Source organism: Myripristis murdjan, chromosome 1 (assembly GCF_902150065.1).
Source record: "Myripristis murdjan chromosome 1, fMyrMur1.1, whole genome shotgun sequence".
NCBI classification, from domain to species: Eukaryota; Metazoa; Chordata; class Actinopteri; order Holocentriformes; family Holocentridae; genus Myripristis; species Myripristis murdjan.
The window spans coordinates 35,358,683-35,386,165 of NC_043980.1; the positions used below are offsets into that span (position 1 = coordinate 35,358,683).

The following is a 27,483-nucleotide window of genomic DNA, read 5'->3' on the forward strand; positions in this document are numbered from 1 at the left end:
AAAGGAAAGGAAAGGAAAGGAAAGGAAAGGAAAGGAAAGGAAAGGAAAGGAAAGGCAGAGACAGTTTTGGAGTTTATTCCATGATGGACTTCATGGCAATGACATCTGACTGAAGTTGCTGACTGAATCCCGCCTCACCTCAAGTTTAAGCACTCCACTTAACCACCTCTGTACTTCTTCACTGTAATATAATTGATTGGTCACAATGCTGATATGGTAGTATGTTTTTAATTGGCTAGGAGGGTTGTTATTTATAGCAAGAAATTGTTTCTATCACTGATTTGGGCTCTATTGTATACTACAATACTAAGTCTTCCATTACCAAATTGATTTAAGTTTACTTGCAGCTGTAAAAGGATTACAGGCCATAACACAGACGATGTACATTACCATTCTGATTGGTCCATTTGTAAGCAACCCTGTACAATGTGCTCCTCTTCTGTGTATGTGTATGCATGAATATGATGATTTGACAGAGCCAGGCTAACAATTTTCATAGACTTCAAGTGTTTAAGCTAAGCTACATGAAATAACTACTCATACAAACTGAACCACTGGATGTACAGAGGTTAAAATGGTATTGAACATCTTACATCAGTCTGGGTAAATCAGAAAAAGGGTATTCTGCCCAAAAAGAGAGTATTCCTATAAGACATGTAGGGATTTTTTTTTCATGGAAAACAAATCTTCAATCAATCTTCAAACAATGGCAGAAATTGGTCCTTAATGTTATCATTATGCACCATTTTTTTCTGCTGTCACTCAACGTTCACACACACACACACACACACACACACACATATATATATACACACACACACATTGCTCTCTGCTCCCGTTCTCTCATTGAGTCTTCTTAGTGACTTGGTTACCATGGAGAGAAGAACATTTTTTTAGGCAGAGGCAGCTTGGCACTGTTACATGTTATAGATGGCATTGCTCACACTCCACTCACACAAACACACCAACACACAAACATACAAACACACACACGTACATAAATTTATCGCCCACAGGCAGTCGCCTACGCCAGGCATGTCCAGGCAAAAAGGTTTCAGAAATGTCCCCCTCTCTCTCTGACACAGACACACACACACACACACACACACACGCACACACACGCACACACACACACACACAGTACATTGCGCTCCACAGCATACAGTGAGATGAACTCGAGGTGACACTAGAGTGGGCTGCCTCTGGAGGGAGGGAGCTGATTGGCCAATTTAGCTCAGGGTCTGACATCACACTCTCTACTCCAGCACCAAGCACTACTGCTAATACATGTTTCACACACACACACACACACACACACACACACACTGTAGGGTGGGGCTTGCACACATAAACACAAACACATACTATACACACACTTTCCATTTACACACAATTAGTTCCTTAGCCAATATCCTTCATTCTATCTAGAGTCAGGAACGTGAAGCACAATCACAGTATTATACTGTATGTTTTGTTCATCATGTATAATATGCATGTATAATATGTAATGTGTGGTGTGTGTGTGTGTGTGTGTGTGTGTGTGTGTGAGTGTGTTACAGGCTTTTAAAGTATGTAGCAAACACATAGAGGCGTGCCTTTAGAGAATGAGATATGCTTTCAACGTGTCTTTTTGCTTTGAGGAAGCACTGGGCCGTGGATGAACAATATTCCATGATGTGCGTGCTTTTATATGATCTCATTCAAGGATTAAGGCCTTGGATTAGACTCTTGCTTCTCTTCATTGGCTGTGACTAGAAAGGCAGCCTATAGATACATACAGGCCATACTTGTTAGATCAAGCTAACTCTCTAGTGATGGCTCCAGTCTTTTGTTGTGCCTGTTTGCATGACAAAGTCATAAAGCCGGCTGGCAGCTTGAAGTGTAACTGGTATCCAGATGTGATGAGTGATCCCATACTTTATATCTGGATATACATAACATGAGGTTTGCAATTGATTCCCTAATTTAAGTAAATTATATATAAAGCGCCTATATCCCAATGATCCATCATGCAGTGAGCAGATGGGTTAATCACTAACCTGTGTAATTTCCCTGAGGGGGAAAAGGAGGAGGGGGGTAGAGGTTAGAAGTTATGAATTGGGATCCAGTATTGTCAGCTGATGATGAGTTGAATAATGGTGAGGAGCTGAAAGGATTACTGGCCACTGCTAATCTGTGGCCCCTCAGCTGGGGTAAAGAGGTGGAGAGAAACAGCGAGAGAGAGAGAGAGAGAGAGAGAGAGAGAGAGAGAGAGAGAGAGAGAGAGAGAGAGAGTAGTAGTGTGTGGCTGGGCGCCTCCCCGACAGCTGTGGGCCGTGCGCGCAGCTGATTTACCTTAGATTAGTCTGGACATGCGCCAACTAGGATTCAATCAGGCCATGATGAATGTGCTTTGGCGCGCTAAAAGCTAACTGCTAACTGCTAACTGCTAACAGACTGGTAACAGTCCAGCCTACCGGCCGTTGAGGGGTAACATTTTAGGGTCTCCAAAGGTCCCACAGGGTCTTTTTTGGTTTTCTACTTGCACCAAGGTTCTGGCCTGGAGTACACGGGATGACTGTATTTCCCCATTGCTTTGGATTTATTCTCTGAAACATAAACCGCTGGGATTATAAATACGGAGGGAGACAAATCCTGTTTTTGTGCTGTCGAAGTGAGGTGATTTTTCCGTAGCCATGGCTACATGTGAGTATAGGATGTTATCTATGGATTGGACTTGATAAAATAAAGAATTAACCATTTCCAGTGCTCCTGTTTATCAAGCTATCCGTCTCATGGTTACGTTCACAGAATTTTAGACCCAGAATATCATTTCCTGTATATACAGACATGCAGTCCTGTAGTCCTCATTAGGAAAGGTAATAATAAAAGGTGTCAAGACAGGTGTGAGGTATACAAGCCCTCTGCATCATACTAGCCCTCTGCATCACTGAGCATAGCAGGGCATGGACATATTTCTTTCTCCACTTGATGGTATATTATATGGATGCTACACTTTGCTTCATGTGGCCCTTTATGGAGGATAAGGAGAGATCCTTTCCTTGTATCACCACTTTCAGCAAAGTGGATCAAGCTCAAAATATTTTGTTAATTGTTGGCCACTGGGTAGTAAGTCAAAACTTACAGTCATGGATCAGAAACAATGACCTATTAAGCAGGTTCTTTAGGTGTTTTTAATGGCAGTGTATATCTGTAATATGTGCCATACTCTTTGCCTAGCTGTATTCACAGACAATGGATACACTGAAATAATAATAATAAGAAAGCCTCCAAATCTGTGATTAGCTGGGGCAAGGGAGAGAAAGGCATGTGGCGTAACATCAAGGTATATTTTGAATATTCTCAGTCATTCTCATTTATCTAAAAGGTGAGCTACTGCCAGTGCCCTGTCAGAGTTGAAAGACACTAAAAAAAGGTGTATCGTGTTTGTATAAGTTGTAAAAGTGTTAGACACAGTATCTAACAGTGTCTTTGCCTGACAGGGCTTTTCAATTTCTGGGGGAAATTGCATCTGCACCCATAATGTTACAGTTAAGCTCACAATTCTGCACTTGTCTGATGTTCATTTGGCAGTGTTTCAAAGAAAACTAGTTTGATAGTCTTGTTAAAATGTTAACAGCCTACTCGAGAGTTTGGGTGACACAGGCATTCCTAACCACTTGTTTTATTACGTAGTCCATTTAATTGTTTTCCATGAGATGCGACCGTACCTAGTTTACCTAACACTTTACTCCTTTCAACCCTTGTAGGTAATGTGGGTATGCAACCTGTGCCGTAAGCAGCAGGAGATTCTCACCAAATCAGGAGAATGGTTTTCAGGGCCGGGGGTGCGGCCTGTGAGCCTGGGCACCGCCCTGAACGACCCAGCCGTGGGGGGTGAGGCCCCACGGGACAGGAAGCTGCTCCGCTCCAGGTCCCAGGCCCCTCCCTCCAGCGCCAACACTAACGCGGGGCTGCCAGACGGGACACAACCTCCCGCTGGTGTCACTGCTGCCAAGGGTGCCGACACCATGCCTGCCTCACGCTCTCAGAGTGAACCGCCTCGAGAAAAGTAAGGCATCAACATATGCTAATTGAACACAGATCCCATGATGTATGTCCGCATTATGCTTCAGTAGCTGTTGGTTGACCATGTTTCACCTTCACATCATAAAACCCTGACCATTTTTCATGATTATGGTGGGACTGGAATGGTACGATAGGAGTCATATTCTGTCATATTTGCAAGGGATAAGAATACTGTGAGATCGAGACCTATTTTTGCATGGTATATTGGCTGCAGGCTCTGTTTTTTTAATCCCCAGGGGTAAAAAAAGAATGGAGCTGTGTCTGTCCTAGCTTAACCACTGCAGAAGCTAGGTCACAGGTTTTAGTCTTGAGAGGTCTTTGATTCAATCCCTTTGTTTTCATTCAATGGCTGAGTTAGATAAGAATTCATTACAGTCTCATCTTGGTTTGTAGAATTTTTAATCTGTTTGTATGAACGTGATTTAGAAAGGACGACTTTGTGCCCATATAGAAAGGTAAAAACCCTCAAGATTTGATTCACATGCCTTGCACACTTTTCAAATACCCACTCTTTTCAAATGGAAATGATACACCTATATCCAGTATGCCTGTGTATTTTTGATCATATGGTATAATATTGAATACTTCTCTCACAGGAAAAGGCCTGTATCCCTCCATGAGCAAAATGGTAAGGGAGGCATGGGCCGCGGAAGTGGCCGGAGGCCTGCAGGGAAATTGCCATCTCAGTCATCCCTAGATGAGCGGCCGGGCCCTGGGGATCGAGGAGACAGACGGGGAGGAGATGGTCGGAGACTGGAGAAGATCCATTCTCAGGACTACGAGGACGGGGAAGAGCAGTTGGGTCGTGCAGAAATGCACCGGAGACGCCCGGAGGATGAGGAGCGGGAACGGGAGCAGAGGGAGCGCCAGCGCCGTGAGGAAGAGTTTCAGACTCGTTACCGTAGTGACCCTAACCTGGCTCGCTACCCAGTCAAGCCACAGAAAGAGGAGCAAGAAATGCGCATGCATGCCAAGGTGTCCAAGGTCCGCCATGAACGACGCCACAGCGACCTGGCGATCAACGAGGTCGGACTGGGGCCTGGTGAAGGAGTAGGTGGAGGAGGCAATGCAGGGGATGTGCCTGAAAACCGCCTGAGCAGGAGGGGTGGAGGTGGCGAGGGAGATCGCAAGGTTGTTTTGGAGAACCACCGAGCCTACTCTGTGGATAGGACCGTGGGGGGTGGAGGGGGGCCTCCACCTGTCGGAGGCAGCCAGAGATCAGGGCCCCATTCTGGAGGACCGGTGCCACCAGACTGGGGTCCAAACAAGGGCCACCTAGAGCCCAGTATGACTCGGACACCAAGGGACAAGGGTGGGGACAACCTGCTAAGGAAGGACTCGCAGAGCTCGGACCAGTCGGAGTCTTTGCGGCCGCCCCCTCCACGGCCCTACAAGAGCAAGCGTGGCATCAACAAGAGGCAGATGTCCATCAGCAGCTCAGAAGAGGAGGGCGGCTCCACGCCCGAGTACACCAGCTGTGAGGACGTGGACATGGAGAGCGTCAGCGAGAAAGGTCAGTCAGACAGATGTGCTCACTCCGCTAGCTTACACAGCTAAATCTGTACCATCTTTCATACCTTACACCGTTTCAGCTCATCCCCTCCCTCACATCTGATGCTGCCCCTCAGGATAATTCACTGCTATTTCTTCAAGTTACCTATAAAGTCTTAGCTCTCTTTTCTTACTCAGTATAAGTTGATGTGTAGCTGCTACAGCTCTTATGTAGCTCACACGGCCCTTCTCCATACCCTTTGATGGCCCTCTGATTCATGTTTTCTAAATGCCACTCATAGGAAAACAATGGGGACTCTAATTTTGATGTGTGCACATTATGCCTTTATCTATATTGATTAGGCCCGTGATGTGTGGGCAGCAATAGCATCAAAGTAAGTAATGGGTATGCTGCAGTCTGAGTGGTTTGTTTGGAACAGACTTGGAGCTAATAGGCTATAATCCCTCTGAGTGTCAGAGAAAGATGCTGAGAAGGATGCCTACTGGTTCTTAACCTAATTGTTCTTTGTGCAGAAGGTCATTATTAAAACAAGATATATGTTAAAACAATAATCAAATCAAGAAATGCATGATAAATCTTATAGCATCCTAATCTTTGTGCCCAAATTTTGCATTTCTGTCCAGTTTTAGCATTTAATATGTTCTCAGTGGTAGAACTAAATAAAATTGAGAAGCATTTTGGCATATAATAGCCTACCAAGGCATGCTAATTTCAGACTTTAAAACTATAGGGTAAGTGATAGGATGTAGCACCCAGCACACAGTGCATTACTATCCCCGTGTGTCATCTACACCTCTGTACTGTGGCTAAACCCTGTTGCTCTCAGGACAGCTCTCATTTATTTGGAAAGTCCCTGTGATTTAGGCCAGCAGATTTGTGGAATTAGGTCAGCAGCTCGCTCGCTACGTAACCCTTCCCAAACAGCCAGCTGCACTAGGCAACCATGGACCACCAGACAGAATGAAATCTGATTTGTGGTGCATGGTGCATGTTCATTTTTGGGCTCCTCTCCCTCTCTTGCACTTGCTAACTCCTTGACACCTGTGGCTTTGCAGCTCACCGAAGTGTTAGAGAAGCTAAGCTAGGCTATGCTAAGCTAAGCCACGCTAAAGTATCTGAGTTCAAGAGGAGGCACTAGGTAGAGTTAGCTGGGCTCTATCAGCTTATCTCTCTCACCGGTCACAGAAGGGGCCTGTTCCAGATGTTTTAATCCAGATTACTATAACTCAGGGACTGGTAATGGGTAGATGGTGTGGATTGGGATTATTAGCCGTTTTAAACACTCTTTAGCTAGCTCGGCCATAAAACAGGATGTCTCCTTTTACTCTATCGTCTGCAACGTGAAGCATGTTTTGCAAGATAATGTGCATTATCCTTAAATAGTAGCACAACATGAAGTCGAGTAAGATTAAAGTAAGATCAAGGTCAAATTACTTATTTTCTTTGAAGACATCAAATTAAATGTGGAGTGTCCACTGATCACATTATTTCAAGTTCAAACTAATCTTAACAACACAGTCTTGGAGGTTTTGGTGTCCTGAGATGGGCTGGGTGATTGTGTTACGACAATTCAAATTTAAAACCCCCCTTAGTTCAGTTCAGTTTTATTAACAGCTCATTCACACAGCCTTCCTGTAGTTTTATCACCTCTGTAAGACGAGCCCATCAGCACTCTTTGCATTTTGTCATCTCTATAGAGTCCTCTAAATTTGGAATGTGGCAATGTTGTTTTTAATCAGTTTGTTTTTATATTTGGGAATAAATTCTGACTTTGATCCTCTGTTCCTTCCTTGTTGGTGCTGTGAAACACTGCCCTTCTCCAACAGCTGAGTCCAGCTGATAAATATCAAACACCTTTGATGTAAACTGCAATGCCTCCAAGTAGATTGGTTTGACAGTGTAACCTCCTCACTTAACGCTATTCTTGGGGAAGATGTGTGGCTTGGTTTGGCGTTGAACTGGGAAGCGATTGTGATCATGAGCACTTTCAGTGCACTAACCGAGTGCACCTTTCATCACCATACACAACAAAAAAAATAATAATACTAAAAAAATAAAAAATATCCACCAAAACCTAATCTAAAACACAAGGATTGCATCGATGTAATGTAACATATATAATGATCGTCAGATTCCCCCAACACTAGACTGAAGTGCACTAAAATGAAGTATATTGTGTAAAAATTAAGTATTTGGTGCAGCAAAAATTATGCAAATAATAAGACTTATGTCTAACATGCAGTTCACAATATTATACAGTTGAACCTCTCATTTCTTTTACACTTTTATTTTTTTATTATTATTACAACAGTTAGATCCGACCGAATGATTCGATTGGACAAGAGACAGTCCATGAGCGCTGATATTCAGCACAGCAGCACCCTGACATTTTGCTATTATGGACCACTCCACTTTAAAAGTGTTCAATAATAGTAATAATAATAATATTAATTGCAAATTTTGCAACAAAATTTGCACTTCAGCAACACAAAGATGGACACATTTCTAAATATAGCATTGGAGTTACAGTAGGAATGGTTGTCAGAAGAGACTGAGGAAGGAAACCTGGATATGGCTGCGTTTGCTGAGGTTAAGATGAGGGGTCAGTTAGCTCTGCCTCACAGTCAACATTCTGGGCAACAAAGTACCATGTGTGGATGCTGTGGTGGAAACCTCCTGGTTGTAAAACTCTTCAGTTCAGTTGCTTGAATTCTAATGGAACTATTTGCGTTGGTGGAGCGAGAACTGATTAACAATATAAATCACAATATGTTGCCACATATTCACAAATAATGTCATGTGATTATCTTCGGTTGCAGCCTCGTACCTGCAACCAAATCACAGCCGTGCTGATATTGAGTGTGACAGCGCTCTATCTCGAGTGATACCGCCTAAGTATGTTCCATAATACACAAAGTAAAGATTGTATTGACTTCTCTCATCCTCCCACTCCGCAACCCCTGAGACATGTAAACAAACCGGAAAAGGAACAAAGCTTTTTCAGTGCCAGCAAATGGCTATGAAACTAAAGGTTACTAAAGGCCCAGTGTGGAATCAGAGCACAATCTGTCCTGTGGAGCCTTGATGAACACATTTTTGATTCAGTTTTTTGTGAGCACTTTTTATCCAAATTTGAAGGACTTGCAGTACCCTGTATGACTGCTAAACATGGGATTTACTTCAGGTATGATCAGCTATAAATTGGGCAGGTATGAATTTCACAGCAGCTTAATAATTGGAGATGCAGTGGTAAAACCCAATAGACCTTTTCACAGCAGACCTTTTCTGACATGAAATAGCGGGTAAACAGGGGTGTTACTAATGACATTAATTAAGGTTTGGATCCATGTAAGTGTAGCAGAGTTTTCCCAGTGAGTCAGCATGAATGACAACAGGAGCCGGCCTCTGTTAGACCTACATGGAACAGAAGCTTAATTAAGGTCATTGGTAACACATGTTTTAACCTGCTATACATGTCAGGATGGCTGCTGTGTCTATTTGAGATCACTTAAAGACAACTACCAACAGAAACAACTTATTTACAGCAGTGCAATTGTATTATCTTGAGAAAAAAATAAAATTTCCAGCTTGTGGCCATATGTCACTATTTGTGAATTTACCATGAGTTTCTGCATCCCAGCATCTTTCTGCAAAGACCAATACTGGCATGTTAACTATATTTCATAAGTAAAGAGAAAGAGAAAGTTGTTGGTTTCACCCTCTACTATGGTGACAGTGCCGAGAATATTGCACACTCAAATTGAGGCTGCATGCATGTACGTTGCAAGGATTATAGACGTTAATGATTTTTTTTGGCAGCATGTATTACAAAGCAGACTTTTCATGTGGGCCTATAAGATGATGTTTTCATGTCATTTTCACACATAACCAGTTGATTATATGTTCCAAAAATTCTTTTAGAGGGATTACTGTGAAGAGTGTTTGACATTATGGTTTACCATTCTACCCAATAAATTGCATCCCTGCAGATATACCAAAATATCTCCCTGACACAGGGGCTTTGACTCGCTGTTTAAAGTGAAAGGAAATAAGGACTGAGTCGGAGTAACTGGGTTATTTCCTTGGTGTAAAGAAGTACAGCAAGGTGATAATGGTGCTGAGGAAATGATGGGGAAATCTGTTGTTGGATATAATTCAGGGTCCCATTCTGCTGCACAGAACTTCAGACACCACTGAGTGCAGTGTGTGCATGTGTATGTGTGCGTGTGTGAATCTTTGCATATTTGAGCCACACCACATTAAAACTCTTTCCAGTCCCGTCAGTATAAAAAAGCACATTGCTGGACAACATCATCTTTCCTAACATTTAGCCAGATAATAAAGCGGCAGGATATCCCAGGGCAGTCCTTAGCAACACTTATCTTTCTAATTTGTATGTTGATCCTGCTGATCAGTGAGTGATTTAAATTAAAAATCCACCCGCAGATACTCGTAATTGTAAGCGCACTGGAAATATCTCGACATAAGATCACGTACGCTTGGCCAGTTATCTGCCATAATAAAACAAAATACACCACGAGACAGCAGAAGGGTTAAGTAGGTACATTTTCCATCATCAAAATGCCAGGTTATTACCCTGTTCCCTGAGCTTTTCTCAATATAAATAATACTATAGGTAATGTGGTGAGATATGATGTAATGGTAGAATAATATATGGCTCCAAAATGACTGAAAACTGAAACACACAAAAGTAAATAATTGATTCATTCTGGACAAATATGAAATATGTGATTTTTTTTTTTTTATATAACTGTAAAAGTCCAAAGTATTTGCTAGTTTCACTAACAGTGCTTTTACAGTATACTCATGGCTAGAAAAAAAAACAGAGTCTCTCCATTCATACATCTTGCTGATACATTAATCAGACCTGATGTGGTGCTGTCAGCCTGCCGCTTCGCCAACATGCTGGGCTAGGCGGTGCCAGCTTTTGTCGCGGGCATTGAGTCTGAGTGTTTGCGGTAATTGTGGCTGCTTTTTAAAAATGAGCCAGCTCAATCTGCTTTACACGGAAATTGCCAACAATCTCTATATACAGCACTGATGAGAAACTAGTTTTCATGACAAAAGAAAAGAGCCTGAAGGTGGGCAAGTATCACAGTGGAGACGCAGCGATGCTCTCAGGCACTGGACCAAGTGGCCCACTGACCAATCAGCTGGCCCGAGTTAACATCTTATTGGCCCCGGGGCCACAGGGCAATCCTTATTGCTGAACTGAATCAACACTGACAGCAGACATGCGGCACATTTTACTGACCCAACCATAATTAACGCACTCGAGCACCGGCACGAGAGATGTACAGAATTAGTGACACCAATACCAGAAATACCGCTTGATATTATTGAGGCAGTTGGTTGATTCTGATTTTTTTTTTTTTTTAACAAATCCAGAATCTGTGATGATGGGGAGTTCAGGCTCATGCACTATAGTGACTGCTTTAAATATAGTGTTTAGTGCTGAGGTCTGAGTGCAACATGTGATGATCTAAGAGAGTGTGTGTGGGCTTTTGAGGAGCTTGTTCCTGCTGAAGCTGTGGAGCGTGGTGAGGCAGCAGATGGAGCAGTAGAGGAAGACTGTCTTTGTAATACACTACATGGTTACATGTGTGCTTAATATTGATACAGTAATAATTTTGGAATCTAATTATTGTAATCATCTTTAATGACACAGGTCTATTCAGCGGTTCAAACTGTGGAGTCAGCATTTATTTTCTCATGCATTCTCCGTGCACTCTGAGATTTCAGATTGACTGCACCATTGTAGCATCCACTCACGTTTTCTTTATCCTGGTTTTCATCTCCTGCACTCATGTTTTATTGGCTCGCCTCCCAAAAGCAGTCAGTTACCATATGGTTCCCTTTGAGTATTATAACACCTTTAGACAAACAGTAATGAATGTGTTCTCATATGTCATCAACTTCAAATGCAGTTTTACTTTCATATCTGTGAAAATACCATCACTAAGGACTTCACATATTAGTGTTTTGATTACCAGCCAATGGCAACAATTTACCCTTTCCATTCACTCCTGTCCTGCTCGCTTTTTTCAGATTCTTACAAACTTCATTTGGGTTATTTTCCTGGCTTTGTGCCGGGACCAGACATACATCACTTTTCACTAATGTTACCTTCAGATTAAAGTCCCTCAAAGTCCCCTGATGTCAGTGTGTTGTTGTTGTGCATCCGGACAATCAAAGGCCCTGTGGTGTGGAGTAGTGGCCACGGAGCTCCCAAACTGCTCAGGTCTGATGTTGGGCCAGTTCGTGGCTCTCCTCCACCATACCATCTGTCACTGTTAATGAGAGCTGGGATGCACTGACAGTCAGTGGTGTCTCTGTCCATGGCTAAGCTCTCTCATGAGACTTGGATGGGCCAACTTGGAGTGCACTGATGAATTTGACTATGAATGAAGTTTTTCATATGCTCTCTTTCTATGACCATTCTTTCATTAGCCTTTTCCCAATATCTCTTATTTCTCTATCTGTCTCTTTTTTTCTGTTTTACATTTACAGGGGTATCACTGGCCATGGGGTTTCTGAAATATCATGGTACTTTGAGAAGTGTGTGTCCCATTAGATGGTGGCTCACCTTTTTTTTCTCCACAGCAAGTCTGAATTTAGTAGTAAAAAAAAAAAAAATTAGGTCACAGAAGCACTTAGACTGACAAATCATCAAAAAGTTGTGGAATTTTACATTTTAGCTATGATGGGAACCAGGGTAGGAATTACACAATTTTAGGGGCAAGGCCATTTGGCCTTTAGTGTTGCCACTTTTTTTAGGGCATTAAGGCCGCATGCCAGGGCACCAAGGCCATTGAGTAAAATGCATGGATTTGTAACCTATGCTATGAATAAACATCATTACTTCATACAATTAAACAAAAAAACATCACACAAAATACAATACAACAATTACTAACAAAATAAAATGTATAATCAAAATGTATTCATACTGTGGGTATTTTGCTCTCAAAATATAAAAGGTTTTTGCTAGTATTCTCTCCGTTTCAGCAGAAATACATGAGATCTGACGTTAAATAGTTTTTGTCAGCCAGCCAACTTGGGCTTATCATGTTTTCTAGACATTGTGATTTCCCAAAACTGAATAAATAGCACACATAGCAACACAAAACTGCTTTGCTAGTTCAATCATGTTGTAACTAGAATATCCGTTGGAAAAAATATTTTTTCATGGACTGATAGTTATACTCCTGCCGACTTCTCAGTCATTTTTAATCTAACAGGTGCTGTGACAGCGACTCAGCAGCACAGCTGACCTTTATCTACAACCAACTTATGTAAATAATTATATTTAAATACAGGCTACTGCTTTCCAGTGTCAGCGCCAGAACAAACTCACAAACTCAATGGCAGAACAGAATGATATGATCACCTTTTCAGGCTGTTATCAATTTACCTCTGAAATAAAGATGACAGTTTTGACAGATGTGTTGATTTATTAAATGTTCATTTCAATGTACAGATGCAAACAAATTGACGAATTAATTAAATCAATGGCCTAGGCTACTCATGAAGACTAAACAAATTAATAACGATTAATAGGCTAAATAATAACTGATAACATTAACACATTAATAACAAGAACAAAGTTACAGCCTGCACATCTCCGTGGAAAATCTTCCAGGTACTGTAAGAGGTGGTGAATCTGCCTCAGCGGGTACTGTCCATGGTGCTGAATCTGCCTCAGCGGGTACTGTCCGTGGTGCTGAATCTGCCTCAGCAGGTACGGTCCATGGAAAATCTTACAGGTACTGTCCGTGGTGCTGAATCTAATTCAGCAGGTACTGTCCGCGGTGCTGAATCTGCCTCAGCAGGTACTGTCCATGGAAAATCTTACAGGCACTGTCCGTGGTGCTGAATCTGCCTCAGCAGGTACTGTCCATGGAAAATCTTACAGGTACTGTCCATGGTGCTGAATCTGCTGAGGCAGATTCTGCCTCAACACGGAATCTCCGTGGAAAATCCTACGGGCACTGTCCATGGTACTGAATCTTCTGAGGCATTTCATTCTCTATTATAGAAATTAAAGCTCCATAAAATTCACAGAGGATCTTGTTTAGCTCTTCTTTACTTACAGCTGCTTGCCTGGTGTTTGTCAGGTAGTCTTGTTGACATTTGACAGCCCAAGACGTTGACCGGGCCTTACTGGTGTCATTTCCTGACCTCTCCAGCTGATCCAGCTCTTCACTCGTCATTCTCGCGTATCTCTCCTTTTTCTGTTCTGTCTTGTCTTCCTTGTTCAGCCATTTATCCAAACTTAGGTCGCCAAAGAAATCAAAATTGACAACAAAATGGTCCATTATGCAGACTAACAAAGTTGATAGCCGCATTTAATATATTTTCAGTTTTGTGTTGCCATGGAAACCACACAGACTCGGGCAATAAGATATAGGTGGAGTAATATTTTCAGTGATGAGGTATTTTTCATTTGAGCATGGCTAGCCGTGCTGTCATACTCATTTGAGCACATTCTAAATGTCTGATTGACCAATCAGATTGCTCGGTCTGAGCTATGTGTTGTATAATGGTTGCGCACATGCAAAACATTGCTTTGCTTCAAAGCCACCAACATGAGCAGAAATTCAATTCATTTTGGGTTGCGATTTGCTTTTGTTCCCCTCGGGATTTTCTTGCATCCATGATAACCTTGAGAGATTGACTGCTTGGGCATTTTTTCAGTGTCTGCTATTAACCCCACCCTCCCTCCTCTTTTATCTGCAGGTGATTGGGACTGCTATCCTCTAGACCCTACAGTGTGGCATGTAAGTTTTAGGACAGATTCAGGAATCAGTGTGCTGCCTCTGCAACAACCACCTTACTCATACACACATACTGCAGATGTGCACTCACCCTCCCATCCACACACACACACACACACACACACACACACACACACACACACACACACACAAAGTACATCATCTATGTATTTCTACCAGATTAACTTGATTTATTGTGCAGATTATTCTGTCAATCACATTATAGTCTAGTGTCCCCTGAGTATTGTTTTTCAGAGTGTATATAGTACAGTGTGTAGCATGTGACATGTGGCAGGGCCTAGATTCACATGTTATATCTGATTTCTAATTGCTTTTTTATTTAGCCATATACTACTACCACTGCAACTGGAAATCAGCAATAATAAAAAGAGCACTGCTGCATGAGTGTCTGCTAAGCAGAACAGAAGAAGCAAAAAAGCTTTGTAACAGTAATATGTTACATATATTATGCTATATTGTTAATATATATTATTTTTGTTTTCTTCCTCTTGTATTTTATTACCTCCCATCCTTTGCCACTCCCTCTTCTACATTTCCTACTCTATCCTTAAAAAATCCACATTCCCCCCTCTCCCCTTTTGACATTCAACCTCTCTATCTATTTGATGGGATTAAATCACTAACCCCGCTCTCCCTCTTCTTTCCCATCTTCCTTGACCTCGCCCCACCCAACCCTTTTACCTCTTCCCCTCTCCTTCTCCTCTTCCTGTCCCTCTGGCTTCCCCCCCTTGCTTTCCTTCCTGTGCTCTATCGCTCCCTTCCTCCGTCATCTCTTTCCCCTGTGCCTCTGTCCCGGTAGCATCCAGTTACGTGGCAGCCATCCAAAGAGGGTGATCACCTGATCGGACGCATCACACTGAGCAAGAGGTCGGCCATGCCCCGTGAGGCTGGCTCCCTTCTGGGCCTGAAGGTAGGCATGGGTCAAACCAGTCTTGCATATAATTTGTTTCAGCCTTTGTGCAGCACCTGATTAGTTATTAATGATTAATGTATGGCCAACACACCATTCAGGTAGTCTTTGCAAGCTGTTCAATGGGGAAAAAGTAGCTATGCTAAATTCCCTGTCATGTAGTCATTGTCATTGCTCTGTGTGGCAAACCCTACCCATATGGCCAATACAGACATAGTTTGGCCTAAGTTCTTTTGACTCTAAAGTTGACAGCACTGAAGCGACCTCTGCTTCTAATAAACTTATGTACTTAGTGGAATATTGTTGTGTAATGGGTAAAGACATTAAAAAGGTCATAACTGTACTGCTGGCAGGATGATGGCATATTATTCTGGAGAGAAACCATGACTTTATTGGAGTATTCTGTGACCATATGGTGAAAACAGTATGTACAATACAACACCTTGGTCCCTGTTCATTCTTGTAGAGAAGAGGAAAATCTTGTGAAACTATCAGCATGCTCCCTTTGTGTGTAGGTGGTAGGAGGGAAAATGACAGAGACAGGGAGACTCGGGGCCTTCATCACCAAAGTCAAGAAAGGAAGCCTGGCGGATGTTGTGGGGCATCTACGAGCAGGTAGGCTGCATGAAGAGGAGGATGAATATATGAATTAATTGAATGCATTGTTTCCAAGAAGTAGCCACGGTACCTTATGGTTACTTGTTTGAGAAACTGTTGCACCCAGAAGCTGATTTTCAAAGGCTACAATTTGTTATCAGCATAGACCATTTTGGCCTTTGGAAGCAGATGTAATATGAGATATTGCTGTTAAATAAGATCAGGCAGGATCCTCATTCTGTATGTTGTCCATCTTGGTTCAAGGTGATGAGGTACTGCAGTGGAATGGGAAGTCGTTGCCAGGAGCAACCAAGAAAGAAGTGTACAACATCATTCTAGAGTCCAAGGCTGAGCCTCAAGTGGAGATTGTTGTTTCTAGGCCTATAGGGTAAGATTCATGTCAATATTATGTAGTAATATTCTTCATAGTACCTGTGATGGTGTTCCTTTTTTCTCACAGACTTTTAATATGTCTCCTTCCTTTATCTAAAAGCTCTATCCATCGAATTATGTCCAAAAACTTCTTGAGAAAAGTGTATAGAGCATATCAGTAAGTAGTGTTGACTTCATGGGTGGAGCCCCTTCCCCTGCTGCCTTACCTGGAACCCCAGCCCTTTGGACCTAAAAGAAACCCTTGTTTCCTTTTATCCAATTATCCCTTTTTCCCCCAACTTATTTGTACGGTGTAATACCTGTATGTGTATGCATTTGGCTGCTTGCTCTTCTTATATCAAATGACTATTGCTTGACATGAGTCCCACACTGAGTCATTTGTGAAGAGTTGAGGAGTTGAACTGAAGTCTTGTGCTTGACCAATGCAATTATATTTGTATATATAAACTTTGGTGATTATCAGTTTCAGTGTCGACTTTAGTTCTATGATTTTGGTTTTTTTCATTTCACAGAGACGTCCCAAGAATCCCAGAGTCATCCCACCCTCCTTTAGAATCTAGTAAGTGTCTATGATGGATTGCCTTATTTGCAGTATACTATATTTTTGTTGGTATTAGTGTCTATGTAAGTAGCTTCAGGACAGGAATCAAAAACTCTGCACCCCCAAAATCACCTACACGCTATGTTTCTGGAGGTGGTTTTGCCCTCAGAACTTGAATGGAGAAGAACGGTCATGAAACCGTTTGCCATGGTCTTTTGGCTGGTACAGAATAAAGAGGCGATTGTAGTGTGTTTCTGTGGTTGCAAGGCACATCAGTAGGGCTGTAAAGTGTTTCACACCAGCTTGAGAGTTGAGAAGGTATGTAGTGCTGTGGTGATATGCTGAAAGCAGTAATCACTAATAATGGTTACCTGCAATTGTCCCCAACAATGGTCAACACACCTGGTGCACAGCACACCTTTCCTGTTCCATACTCCACTGTTTGTATGGTCGTTGCTGTACAACCTCTTATGTCAGCGACCTACTGCAAGTTGGTTTTTATGGAAACAGTGACCACAGTTATTTGCAGTTACAATGATAGAAATGACAGCGACCATCCTTCTGTGTTTGAAACTGAATGGGAAAGTCTGTTCTTCTTCTATGGTGCTACCATTGTTGTGCTGTCCTCTCTACAGCGGGCTCCAGTTCCTTTGAGTCTCAGAAGATGGACCGTCCCTCCATATCAGTGATGTCCCCTACCAGCCCTGGAACTCTCCGAGACCTCCCCCTGGTTCTGCCTGGACAGCTTTCTGTGAGTACCTGAGGAAGGAGGGGTAGAAACATGGTGGGAGAATAGAAGGCTTTGTGGACATGGGGATGCAACGGGCATCAGGGCAAATCAGTAGAAGGACGGCATTTTCAGTGAAGGAATAGATTGATGTAGGGATATGAGAAGTTATTTACTTCGCAAGAAAACCTCTAATACACATCTGCCTTTTTTTTTTTTTTTTTTTTTTAACAGGTGAAGCTGTGGTACGACAAAGTGGGCCATCAGCTGATCGTCAATGTCCTTCAAGCCATAGACCTGCCGCCCAGACTGGACGGACGACCTAGGAACCCTTACGTCAAGATGTACTTCCTACCTGATAGGAGGTATGGGCTGCAGCCAATCCTTATTGAATAGATCATTGTTTTTATTTTGTAGGTCTGTTTCAAAGGGACAGCGAATCAGTACAGTAATTGCCTAGATTAAAAGAGCATTCAAACAGCAGCATGTCATCAAGGGAATATCCATCTGTTTGATCTCATTGTTTTACCTTGCAGCATGGCAAATTCAAACATCCTCCAAAACCCTAATTCTACCATAATTCATCCTTGGATGCTCATTTGAAATCATGTTCAAAGATGCTTGCGCCGCATAATCCAACCTCTGCATCTTGACTGTCTCTGTTTTAGTGATAAGAGTAAGCGACGGACCAAGACGGTAAAGAAGAGTGCTGAGCCCAAGTGGAACCAGACCTTCCTCTATTCCCATGTTCACCGGCGGGACTTCCGAGAGCGCATGTTGGAAATCACTGTCTGGGACCAGCCCAGGGTGCAGGAGGAAGAGAGCGACTTCCTGGGAGAGGTGAGAGACAGACCGGGGCTACACTGTATCAACACATCTTTTATAGATTGCTTTATTTTACTCAGGTTCATCATGAAAGGGAAGTTGAAATTGCACACACCACATCCTATCCTGAGCTTTTACACCTAAATGAACCTTATTCAGTACTGGTGCTAACAGCTATTGCTTAGTTTTAGCCTCCTAGCCTACTTTCTGTGTTTTATACTACTCATGAAGCAAATGGATGTGATTTACAACATTTGACAAAACAATCGGTGGCAGTTTACACAGTAATAATTGCCGTCTCAATTGCCCTTGTCGAGTAAAGCCCAACATGTTGCCATTCTTCTCTACTCTACTTCTCTTTTACTGGCTCATCTGCACTCTTCTTCCTTCTCTCTCTTCTTCTAGATCCTGATAGAGTTGGAAACTGCCTTGTTGGATGACATGCCTCACTGGTATAAGCTGCAGACCCATGACGTGTCCTCTCTACCTCTGCCCCAGCCGTCCCCCTACCTTCCACGCAGACACGTCCACGGAGACAGCCCGAGCAAGAAGCTACAGAGTATGCCTGTGTTTACGTGTATGTGTGTGTGTGTGTGTGTGTGTGTGTGCGTGTGTGTGTGTGTGTGTGTGTGAGTGATTTAGTCCTTGCATGTGGGCTTGTTTGTGCACCTGTGTTTGATATAGACTATGTTTTACTGAACTTTCTATGAACTTATCTTTACCTGTGGGAGACAACTCCTCTCAACCTTATATTGTATGTATGTTTGTGCGTGTGTTGTGTGTGTTGTGTGTGTGTGTGTGTGTGTGTGTGTGTGTGTGTCCCCGCCAATATGCAGGGTCTCATCGCATCACTGATGCAGAGTTTGATGATGGTTTGATGGTAGTGGATAAAGGTGGGTGGGGGACATGGTTACCAAGCATCGCCTTGTATTAGCCTATGTGTCCAGCACTGGGTGAGAGATCAAAGATAATATCCTGCATCCTCCTTTCATCTCTCTCTCCCTCCACCAGCCTTCCTCTATCTGGCCTCAGTTCCAAACTACTCTCTGTAATAAATTGTACCCAAATTGAAATAATTAAAGTCTGCTGTATCAGCTAAAAACAACAGTCCAAAGACTTTTGCAATTCATCATATTGTTACTGAATTGCAGATTTTGAACTGCACACTTGCAGTTTACTAGCCTTATTCTGCTGCAGCTTAGAGGTATACCTCACCGAGGCTGCAGTGAAGAGTTTCTCCTCCTCTGCTGGGCCATAGAAACAGTAGAGTAGAACCACTTGAAGCTCTGAGTGCATGTTAGATTGTAGAGCAAGTTCACTGCCATACCACTAACTCTCCTGCCATTCTCCTGCATGCTTTCTAGTCCAGCCCGGGAGCCGCTTATACTCCAGTGAAAGAACACTGTTTGCATAGAAGCTGAATTTTTTTGTGTTATTTTGCCTAATAGAACCACCACAAATGCTTTGATGCTTGCATGTTTCTGCTTTGGATAATCTCTCAATAGAGAGCAGACCTGGGTCAAATATTTGCAGATCATTTGTATGGTTTGCCAGATGGGTGGGGTTTTCATAGAGAAATTCAGTAAGTGCTGGAACATGTAGACAATTGCAAATTAATTAAATGCCAATTTATCATCTTTTTCTTTGTTGTCCTGAGGCATAACCTGTACTCATACCGACTGAGCTCCCAGTCTTGTACACCTTGAGTGCACATTTGCAGTTTGTCTGGACAAATGGCATATATGCTGTGAATTCATAGATCTATAAACTGCAAATATTTGCTAATGTGGAAATTAAAATCTAGGAATAATCAACACATCAAGAGTTATATTAAGCCAATAGAGTTTTGAAACACTATATTTTTATTTTCGCCAACTACTGTACCATGTTTGTGTATTTTTTTGTGTATATGTCCTTTGCTCCTGCAGTAGCCAAATAAGCCTGGTCTCATCTTTTCTCTTGCATTATCTTGTACTTTATACTGATTAAGACAAATGCTAGCACTTGCAAATAGTAGTTACCCCAGGTCTAATCTCAGAACTAATCGGCTATCGTCAATCAATACATCAATAATTTTTGTCAGTGTTTTAACCTAAGTCTTTCCTCTCTCTGATGAACTGCCTTTGACAAAATCCTGCCCACTTAGGAGACAGGAAGTGTATACCATTTCACAGCATATATATTCAAATATATATATTCACCCAGGTCTGACAGAGACATAGCAGAAACAGTCAGCTACTCAGGCTAGTTTACCTGATTAGCTAACCTGTCAGCCAGCTGGTCACTTGCCGCTGTAAAACATCTAATGTGATGTTCTACAGACGTCTAGAGAATGCAGCAGGGATCCCGGGCATCTTCACTGGCTTCAGTAGACTAGAGCTGCGATGCTAGTTGGCAGCACTACACCAACATCACCTGAAGAGAGGGTTCACTTGGTGTGGGACCATGCTCACAACGGGTGCACCCACAGGAGAGGACACACAGCTAATGACTGCATATGTGTGTGCATGCGTTCGTGTGTGTGTGTGTGTGTGTGTGTGTGTGTGTGTGTGTGCATATGGAGCGTAGGTGCAGAGCGTAACTCCAGGGAGAGAGAGCGGAGCAGCACCCTGGCTGTCCCTGAGCAGCAGAGGCCGGTCCAGCACCGCTCCCGTTCGGTGTCCCCGCACCGAGAAGACTCATGTAGGGCTCGCTCTCGACCCGCCCATGTGCCCATGCAAAGGTTAGTGCTGTCCAGCAGCTAATGGCAGCTGCTGGACCTTTCAACCTCACCATGTATTGTATGTTTATGTGTGTTACCCGTGTGTGTGATGATACACCAACACTGGTGCAGTTCAGTTCATGAAAAGTGAAAGGTAGCATGCAGTTAACCTGAAATTTTCATGAACAATAATGCTACTGTGTGTAAGTAACAATAACAGTAATGATACCAACAACAAACCAAAAAATATGATTGGATCAAGGGTTTTCTTATACATATCCCTCTCTTGTCCCTGATACAATTTCCTGCCTCTCCTACTCAGCAAGGAAGCTTTTCTTGTCTAACTTAATTGTCTATCATATTAGGAAGTGCAGCAGTGGAGTCATATGATGCTGAATAAAACAGAAGATGAAAGCTATAATAATGTTGTCCAGACTTGAAGGACAAAATAAGAACAGCACAACAACTCTGCACTGTAGCCCTCATAGCCCACAGTTGTATCGTATCGTATCGTATCGTATCGTATCGCATCGCATCGCATCGCATCGCATCGCATCGCATCGTATCGTATCGTATCGTATCGTATCGCATCGCATCGTATCATGTCATTTCAAATGAAAAACTTATAGATAGAATACCTTCCTGGATTATATTGTTAACTATAAATCAAGAGTCATATCTAATCTGAAATCGAGAGACATCCACAGTATGTATTCTGCTAAGGTTTTTCTTTTCTGTTTTTGTCCCTTAAGTCTGGCTTTGTGTTGTGAGATGTTCCACTATATATTCATGAGGTTCATTTTTGATTTCATCAGGAGTCTGGATGAGATTCACCAGAACCGCCACCACTCCCACTCCCCTTCCCGGTACCATGAATCCCACTTGGAGCACCAGCGCTCCGGTGACTCGGACTATGAGTACTCCGAGGACAGGTAAACTCTTCTTGGGACCTTTTCATGGGTTGGGGGTGGGGGTGGTGGTGGTGGCTTTGTTCCCAGGATGGGGCGTCTAGAAGGTTGAGGGTTTAGTTAAGCTGGAGTAGTCATAGTAGCTATATTGAAAGGAAAAAATCTAGTGATAAATAAAAAGAGGCAGGTACACTGGATTAGTACTCTGTCAGTTGCTCATTCAGCAAAGTTTGGCCAAAACTGGTGTTGGTCATGCAAAAATAACATTCAAAAATGTAATAAGGGGACCATGATATTGTCAAGGAAATGTTACATTTGCTGACCCTTATGATTTTGTTGTTACATTTTTATATTTTAGAAATGTTGAATCTGTGTATGTACTGTGATACTATGGTACTAATTACTACTAATACTACTAACCGTCTTAAACGACAGTCATTGCTACATACTAAATTTGTTATATCATTCTGTACTGATGGATGCAGACTTTACTGAAATCTCAGAATTATGATTTCCTGGTTTCTCTCATTCATAACCACCTTGCCTGTCTGAGTTGCCATCCTCTTCTGTTGTGTTTTTCGGGTTGTTTTTGATTGGTTCACCCATCGTCATGGCAATGACAGTGAGGTCCTGGAGATGCACAGGTCTATCCGGGGCGGGAGTGCCGAGTGCCTGCACACAAACAGGTAAAAAAAATTAACAGAAAAAAAGGCAACTACAACAACCAGCAGTCAGCTTTATTTTATACAAGATGCCATTTTATCATCCTTTCCATCCTCACTATACTTTAACAACTCCATTTTAACACACTTAATGTTGATATTTTCAATGGATGCAAAGAGAGAGTGCGTTAATCGTAATGAATGTTTATTGTTATAGCTCTTGGGACCCAGCACGTGGTGTATGTCTGCTTTTGTGCAAATGCATGAATGGAACATTCAAAGTGCCGGATCACATTTCACACACTCAGCGTCAAGTTGTAGTTGTAACACGCCCATAAATTCATGTCAAACACACCGATGGCATTCTGTGTTGTCTATCACTAAATGCTGTCTCATGAAACACACATGCACACGCACGCACACACACACACACATAAACACACACACACACACACACACACACAAACACACACCACAGATCATTCTGCGAAGGGATTAGGGAGCCGCGCAGAGGCTGACCTCAAAGAAGGCAAATCTCTTTTGATGAATTTTATTTTGCATTTGACATGTTTACTCATGGTGGTTGTATATTTTTCCCACTTTTTTTTTTTCCTTTCCTTGCTTTACGTGCATGATCTACTCTCACACCACCAGGGGTGTAGGTAGACACAGCAACACACTCCCCCCCAAAATGCCCCTGTTAGTAAACGGTATCCATAAAGACATTTACAGGTAAGTTTGTAGCACAAAAGACATTCTTGCGCCCCATTTTCTGCTCCTGTCCAGTTTCCCCGGACTCATTTGTGGAGTTGGTGGGCCATTACGTTGAAGCAATGTTCTCTCAACGCAATAAACGCCCATATGTCTGGCAGAGCACTGTGCTGCTTACGCTTTCTATGACCCGGCTTGTGTGCCAAGTTGCATTGTCCTGGTGCTGCTTTGCCTAACCACATGGCATGTGCTGTCTTTCCCCTCTGAATCATGTTTTCCTTTAATCACATGTTTATCCTGGCATTGCAATTTGCAGCAAATCACAGTAGGTGATACTGATACGTTAGCATTCTCCTTATACCCTCTAACAGAGAGTTTTCTGAGTACATCCACACCAGCCTTAGCAAGACATCATCATCAGTCAGGTTTACTGAAATGCCACGTTGCTTGTCTGCAGAGACAGACCTGCTGTATCAAAAAAAAAAAAAAAACTCTGTATTTCACTAGATTGTACTCCATTCTGCAGTAATACATTTTATAGCACTCTGACAGACCTGCTCTTTTTTCTCTATAGCCAGCATGTTTTCCTTGTCACGTGCAGTCTCAAAGGCTCTAGATCTTTAGATTGTGTTATATAATCAGCATTACATGTAATCTCCCTATACGTCCAGCTGTAGTGTGTGGGGTCAATCCACGGAGAGGGAGAAGAGGAGCTGTTTCTATACTGTTACATAATGAATTTCCCTCTCAGAGGTTGCAGACAGGATCCTGTAGATCTCAAGCTGTCATTTAGTAATTTACCCTATATGGTTCCTGTCAGGTATGGATGGTGATCACATGAGCACCATGCAGTGAGGCTTTCTATCAAATCTGAATTTTCCTCTCTTACACATACCTTGATGAGCCCTGTTTTACATTGCTGCAACATTTTTGATTTATTTTTACCCCCCTGCTCCATCATTTGCATGACATTTGAATACTTGTCTTTTCCCAGGCTTATTTTGCCTCTGCTTTTTTTTCTCTTTTATTTGCATGTGTCACTTTGGTTTTTCCTTTGCCTTCTTGAACGCGGGTCACTCCTGCCTGGCATGGGCGGGTTTCCGGCCTGCAGCTCCACCCTTCCTGCATGCCTAAAGAGCAAGCCGCCCCGCGGGCAGGAAGGGGGCAGCACCATGCCTCGTAGCGTCCTTACGCATCGTGTGCTCAGGTTCACTGATGAGGTCACGGTTAGGTAAGCAGTAGCACGAACACACCCACTTCACCTCCCACACCACACTGTCATCTCCTCCCTGTCTCTCACACCACCGAAACCTCCTCTTCCTTCAAGGGCGATAATGCAACGCACACACTCCAACATGCGCTGCATTGAACAAGCACTAAACTCCTAAAGCCTTGTTGCGGTTCGTGCAAGGCATTTGGCCTGCAAACATAATGTGCAATGTCATGCAATGGCAGGGAACCAACCATCTGTCGGTTACGGTGTTGAAATGAGCTCTCGTCACAAAACAGCATGATGTGACAAATGACGTCCGTACACTTGCCAGCATAAACAGCGGAGAGCAAATGTGCATTTTGGCAGCACAGAAAACAAAAAAGGACGGTTGTAGAGCTTTTCCTCTCATATTGGCACACTCTCATTCACTCTTTCTCGCTCACACTCTTACAAGCAGTCCCCTCTTCCACTTAGACCTGGTTCCCATGGCAACTCACCAACCTTCCATTTGAGTGGACTCGCACTGTATGGCCGCGAGGACTGACTGGCTATGATAAATGAAGATGTAGCATCAGAGCCCGTACTGTTACTGCACAATCTGATGGCCTTCTTTATTCTCTGTCTTTGTCGCCCTCCCTCCCCCCATCCTTTTTCTTGTCTCTCTCCATTTAATATTACCTCTTATTATGCTCTTGTGTTCTGCTTTTCCCCATAATTTTCTTGTTTCCTCATTTTTCTCCTCTTGTGTTCTCGTTTTCTCACCTTACACGCAATTTCTTTAATACCTCATCTTTCATCCTCTGTGTGTCTGCATATCTCTCTCTTTCTCTCTCCGTCTCTGTTTCACTGTCTGTCACTCTCTCTGCTGCCATGTTGTGGCGGTGCAGTGACCTGCAGCCGTCATTGGACAGAGTGAGGAGTGCCAGCACCACCTGTCTGAGACCGGACACCAATTTCCATGCCTCCGACAGAGACAGGTATATATCTGCTGCACACAAACACACAACACACACACACACACACACACACACACACATTTTAAATACATTGAATTAAATTACAGTAACATTCAAATATTACAGACATGGTTTGGTGATGCGTAAGGACACAAAAAGCATCCTAAACAGTACAACTACTTGACTAAAGCATCCTGCATGCTGGATTTAGGACAATTTAGGAATTCTGTCTTCCATCCAATTCATGTCATACATCCATGAATGGATTTTTGCACTGCACAGCAAAACATCTTCCTGCTGATTACAGTGTGGAAGTTCCTCTCACTATATGTCACACCAGTTTTACCAAGCCAGAATTCACAATTTCACACCCTTCACCTGTCCGATTACTCACCAGCTACCTTTCCCTGGTGTTTCCCACCTGGGGACGCTGCTATTCCCTGGCCCTCCACCCCTCTAGGTGCACCAGCTCTTTGCCCCGCAGGACACCCCCCAGCCCCAGGATCTTAGTAGAGCATGTCTCCCTTGAAGAAGACAGGTACCAGGCCTGCCCCCTCTGCTGTTGCCACTTCTTGGAACTTAACGCTACAGCTCTGCTTCCTGGCTCCCAACCTTTCCTACCAGACCCCCCACCCACCCACCCAAAGCCCTATGCTGTTGCCTAGTAGATGATGGCTGGTGGATTGTTCTGATCTCATGGTCAACGCTCTTTCTTTTCCCTTTCCTGTATGTATTTGTGATCTAAGGCTCTTCTCTATTGCACCTGCTGTTTCTGCCTCTCTCCCTCCGTTGTGAAGATTCTTCTCACTTTTCTGGCTTGTCTGAGAGCAATTTCTTTTCCCGCAGTGTTAGTGCTGGCGAAAGTAAATGTTTATGCAGTGTGCAGTACTTAGTTGTTTGGCTTTACAAACCATTATCAGAAACCAAGCTCCAGTCATAAGCATTTTATGTTCACACGATTAGTCAGTACTCAGCTTTCAGTTTGGCCATTCTGCTTTGTCATTTTCCATCTTGCGTTTTCTTTCCCTTTCCCATCTCTCTCTCTCTCTGTGCCTCCTGTTTGCCATAACAGGCAGTCTAACAATACAGCCAGGCCAAACTCTCAAAGATCCAGCAAAAAAGGCCTGGAGGGGGACAGGTAAGATCACTCACTCACTCACTCAACTCATTCACCTCCATTCCCTCTTTCCATTTCTCTTCTCACTGGATGGATGACATCTGTCCATCTGTCACTGTCTGTCAAGTCTGGAATATTGATTTTTGTGCAGAAAGCCTCCCCAATAACCCTATGAAGAAACCCATTTTTACAGTAAATACCGTGCACTCCACAGACCAGTAGTCATTTCTGTTGTGTTTTGTTCATATGTTTTTCTCCTGTTCATTACAGCGTTTTGTTTGTCTTTGTTTCTTAATTTCGGTGATGATTTCTTTCATGCCATGTAGACATGACAGCACATTACAGGGAAAAATGTCCACGTTTTAACACCAAATTGCTCACACAGCATAGATAGTAAGTGAATTTCTGAACAACATATTTAATTCATGCATTGATTCAGCCACTAGAGTTCGCCGTGTGCAGACGTACTGTACAGCACAACAGCCTCTAGATGGTTGATGCTTGTTTGACTTCTACCGTACTGCCTGGTGTATAAGCGCACCGTGTATTTCCCTTTTGCAGGACTGCTAGTGCACCTAAACAGTTCATAATCTTATTCATCTTTTGAGGGTTTCTTCCTGAGCACCAAAAAGCTCATGCATCATTTGTTATATTATTATTACTTTTTTCTTTTCTTTTCTTTCTTTTTTTTTTTTTTTTTTTTAATTTTTATTGATTTTGCTGTATTCATATGATTGTGTATATATTTTTTTTCCTTTTTTAAATTTTTTCCTGGTGTCTGCCTGTTGGTGGCAGTCGTATCCAGCCCACCTCTATCCTAAG

The 27,483-nt window shown here is 42.8% G+C and overlaps 1 protein-coding gene across 1 annotated transcript in view; it reads left to right on the top strand.

Annotated features, from left to right (window-relative positions):
* Positions 1-2,462: 2,462 nt before the first annotated feature.
* The window catches only part of LOC115359386 (regulating synaptic membrane exocytosis protein 1-like), a 39,796-nt gene continuing 14,775 nt past the window's right edge, over positions 2,463-27,483 (top strand). Inside the window, exons 1-22 of the mRNA XM_030051838.1 lie at positions 2,463-2,685; positions 3,750-4,051; positions 4,665-5,581; positions 14,342-14,382; positions 15,200-15,310; positions 15,826-15,925; positions 16,172-16,295; positions 16,401-16,457; positions 16,813-16,859; positions 17,477-17,592; positions 17,803-17,933; positions 18,237-18,408; positions 18,799-18,952; positions 19,230-19,286; positions 20,962-21,115; positions 21,910-22,026; positions 22,626-22,688; positions 23,319-23,396; positions 24,487-24,606; positions 25,476-25,565; positions 26,005-26,082; positions 26,617-26,682. Of these exons, the coding sequence (XP_029907698.1) occupies positions 3,753-4,051; positions 4,665-5,581; positions 14,342-14,382; positions 15,200-15,310; positions 15,826-15,925; positions 16,172-16,295; positions 16,401-16,457; positions 16,813-16,859; positions 17,477-17,592; positions 17,803-17,933; positions 18,237-18,408; positions 18,799-18,952; positions 19,230-19,286; positions 20,962-21,115; positions 21,910-22,026; positions 22,626-22,688; positions 23,319-23,396; positions 24,487-24,606; positions 25,476-25,565; positions 26,005-26,082; positions 26,617-26,682 (3,092 nt within the window). The 5' untranslated portion in view covers positions 2,463-2,685; positions 3,750-3,752. The remainder of the gene's footprint in view (positions 2,686-3,749; positions 4,052-4,664; positions 5,582-14,341; positions 14,383-15,199; positions 15,311-15,825; positions 15,926-16,171; positions 16,296-16,400; positions 16,458-16,812; positions 16,860-17,476; positions 17,593-17,802; positions 17,934-18,236; positions 18,409-18,798; positions 18,953-19,229; positions 19,287-20,961; positions 21,116-21,909; positions 22,027-22,625; positions 22,689-23,318; positions 23,397-24,486; positions 24,607-25,475; positions 25,566-26,004; positions 26,083-26,616; positions 26,683-27,483) is intronic.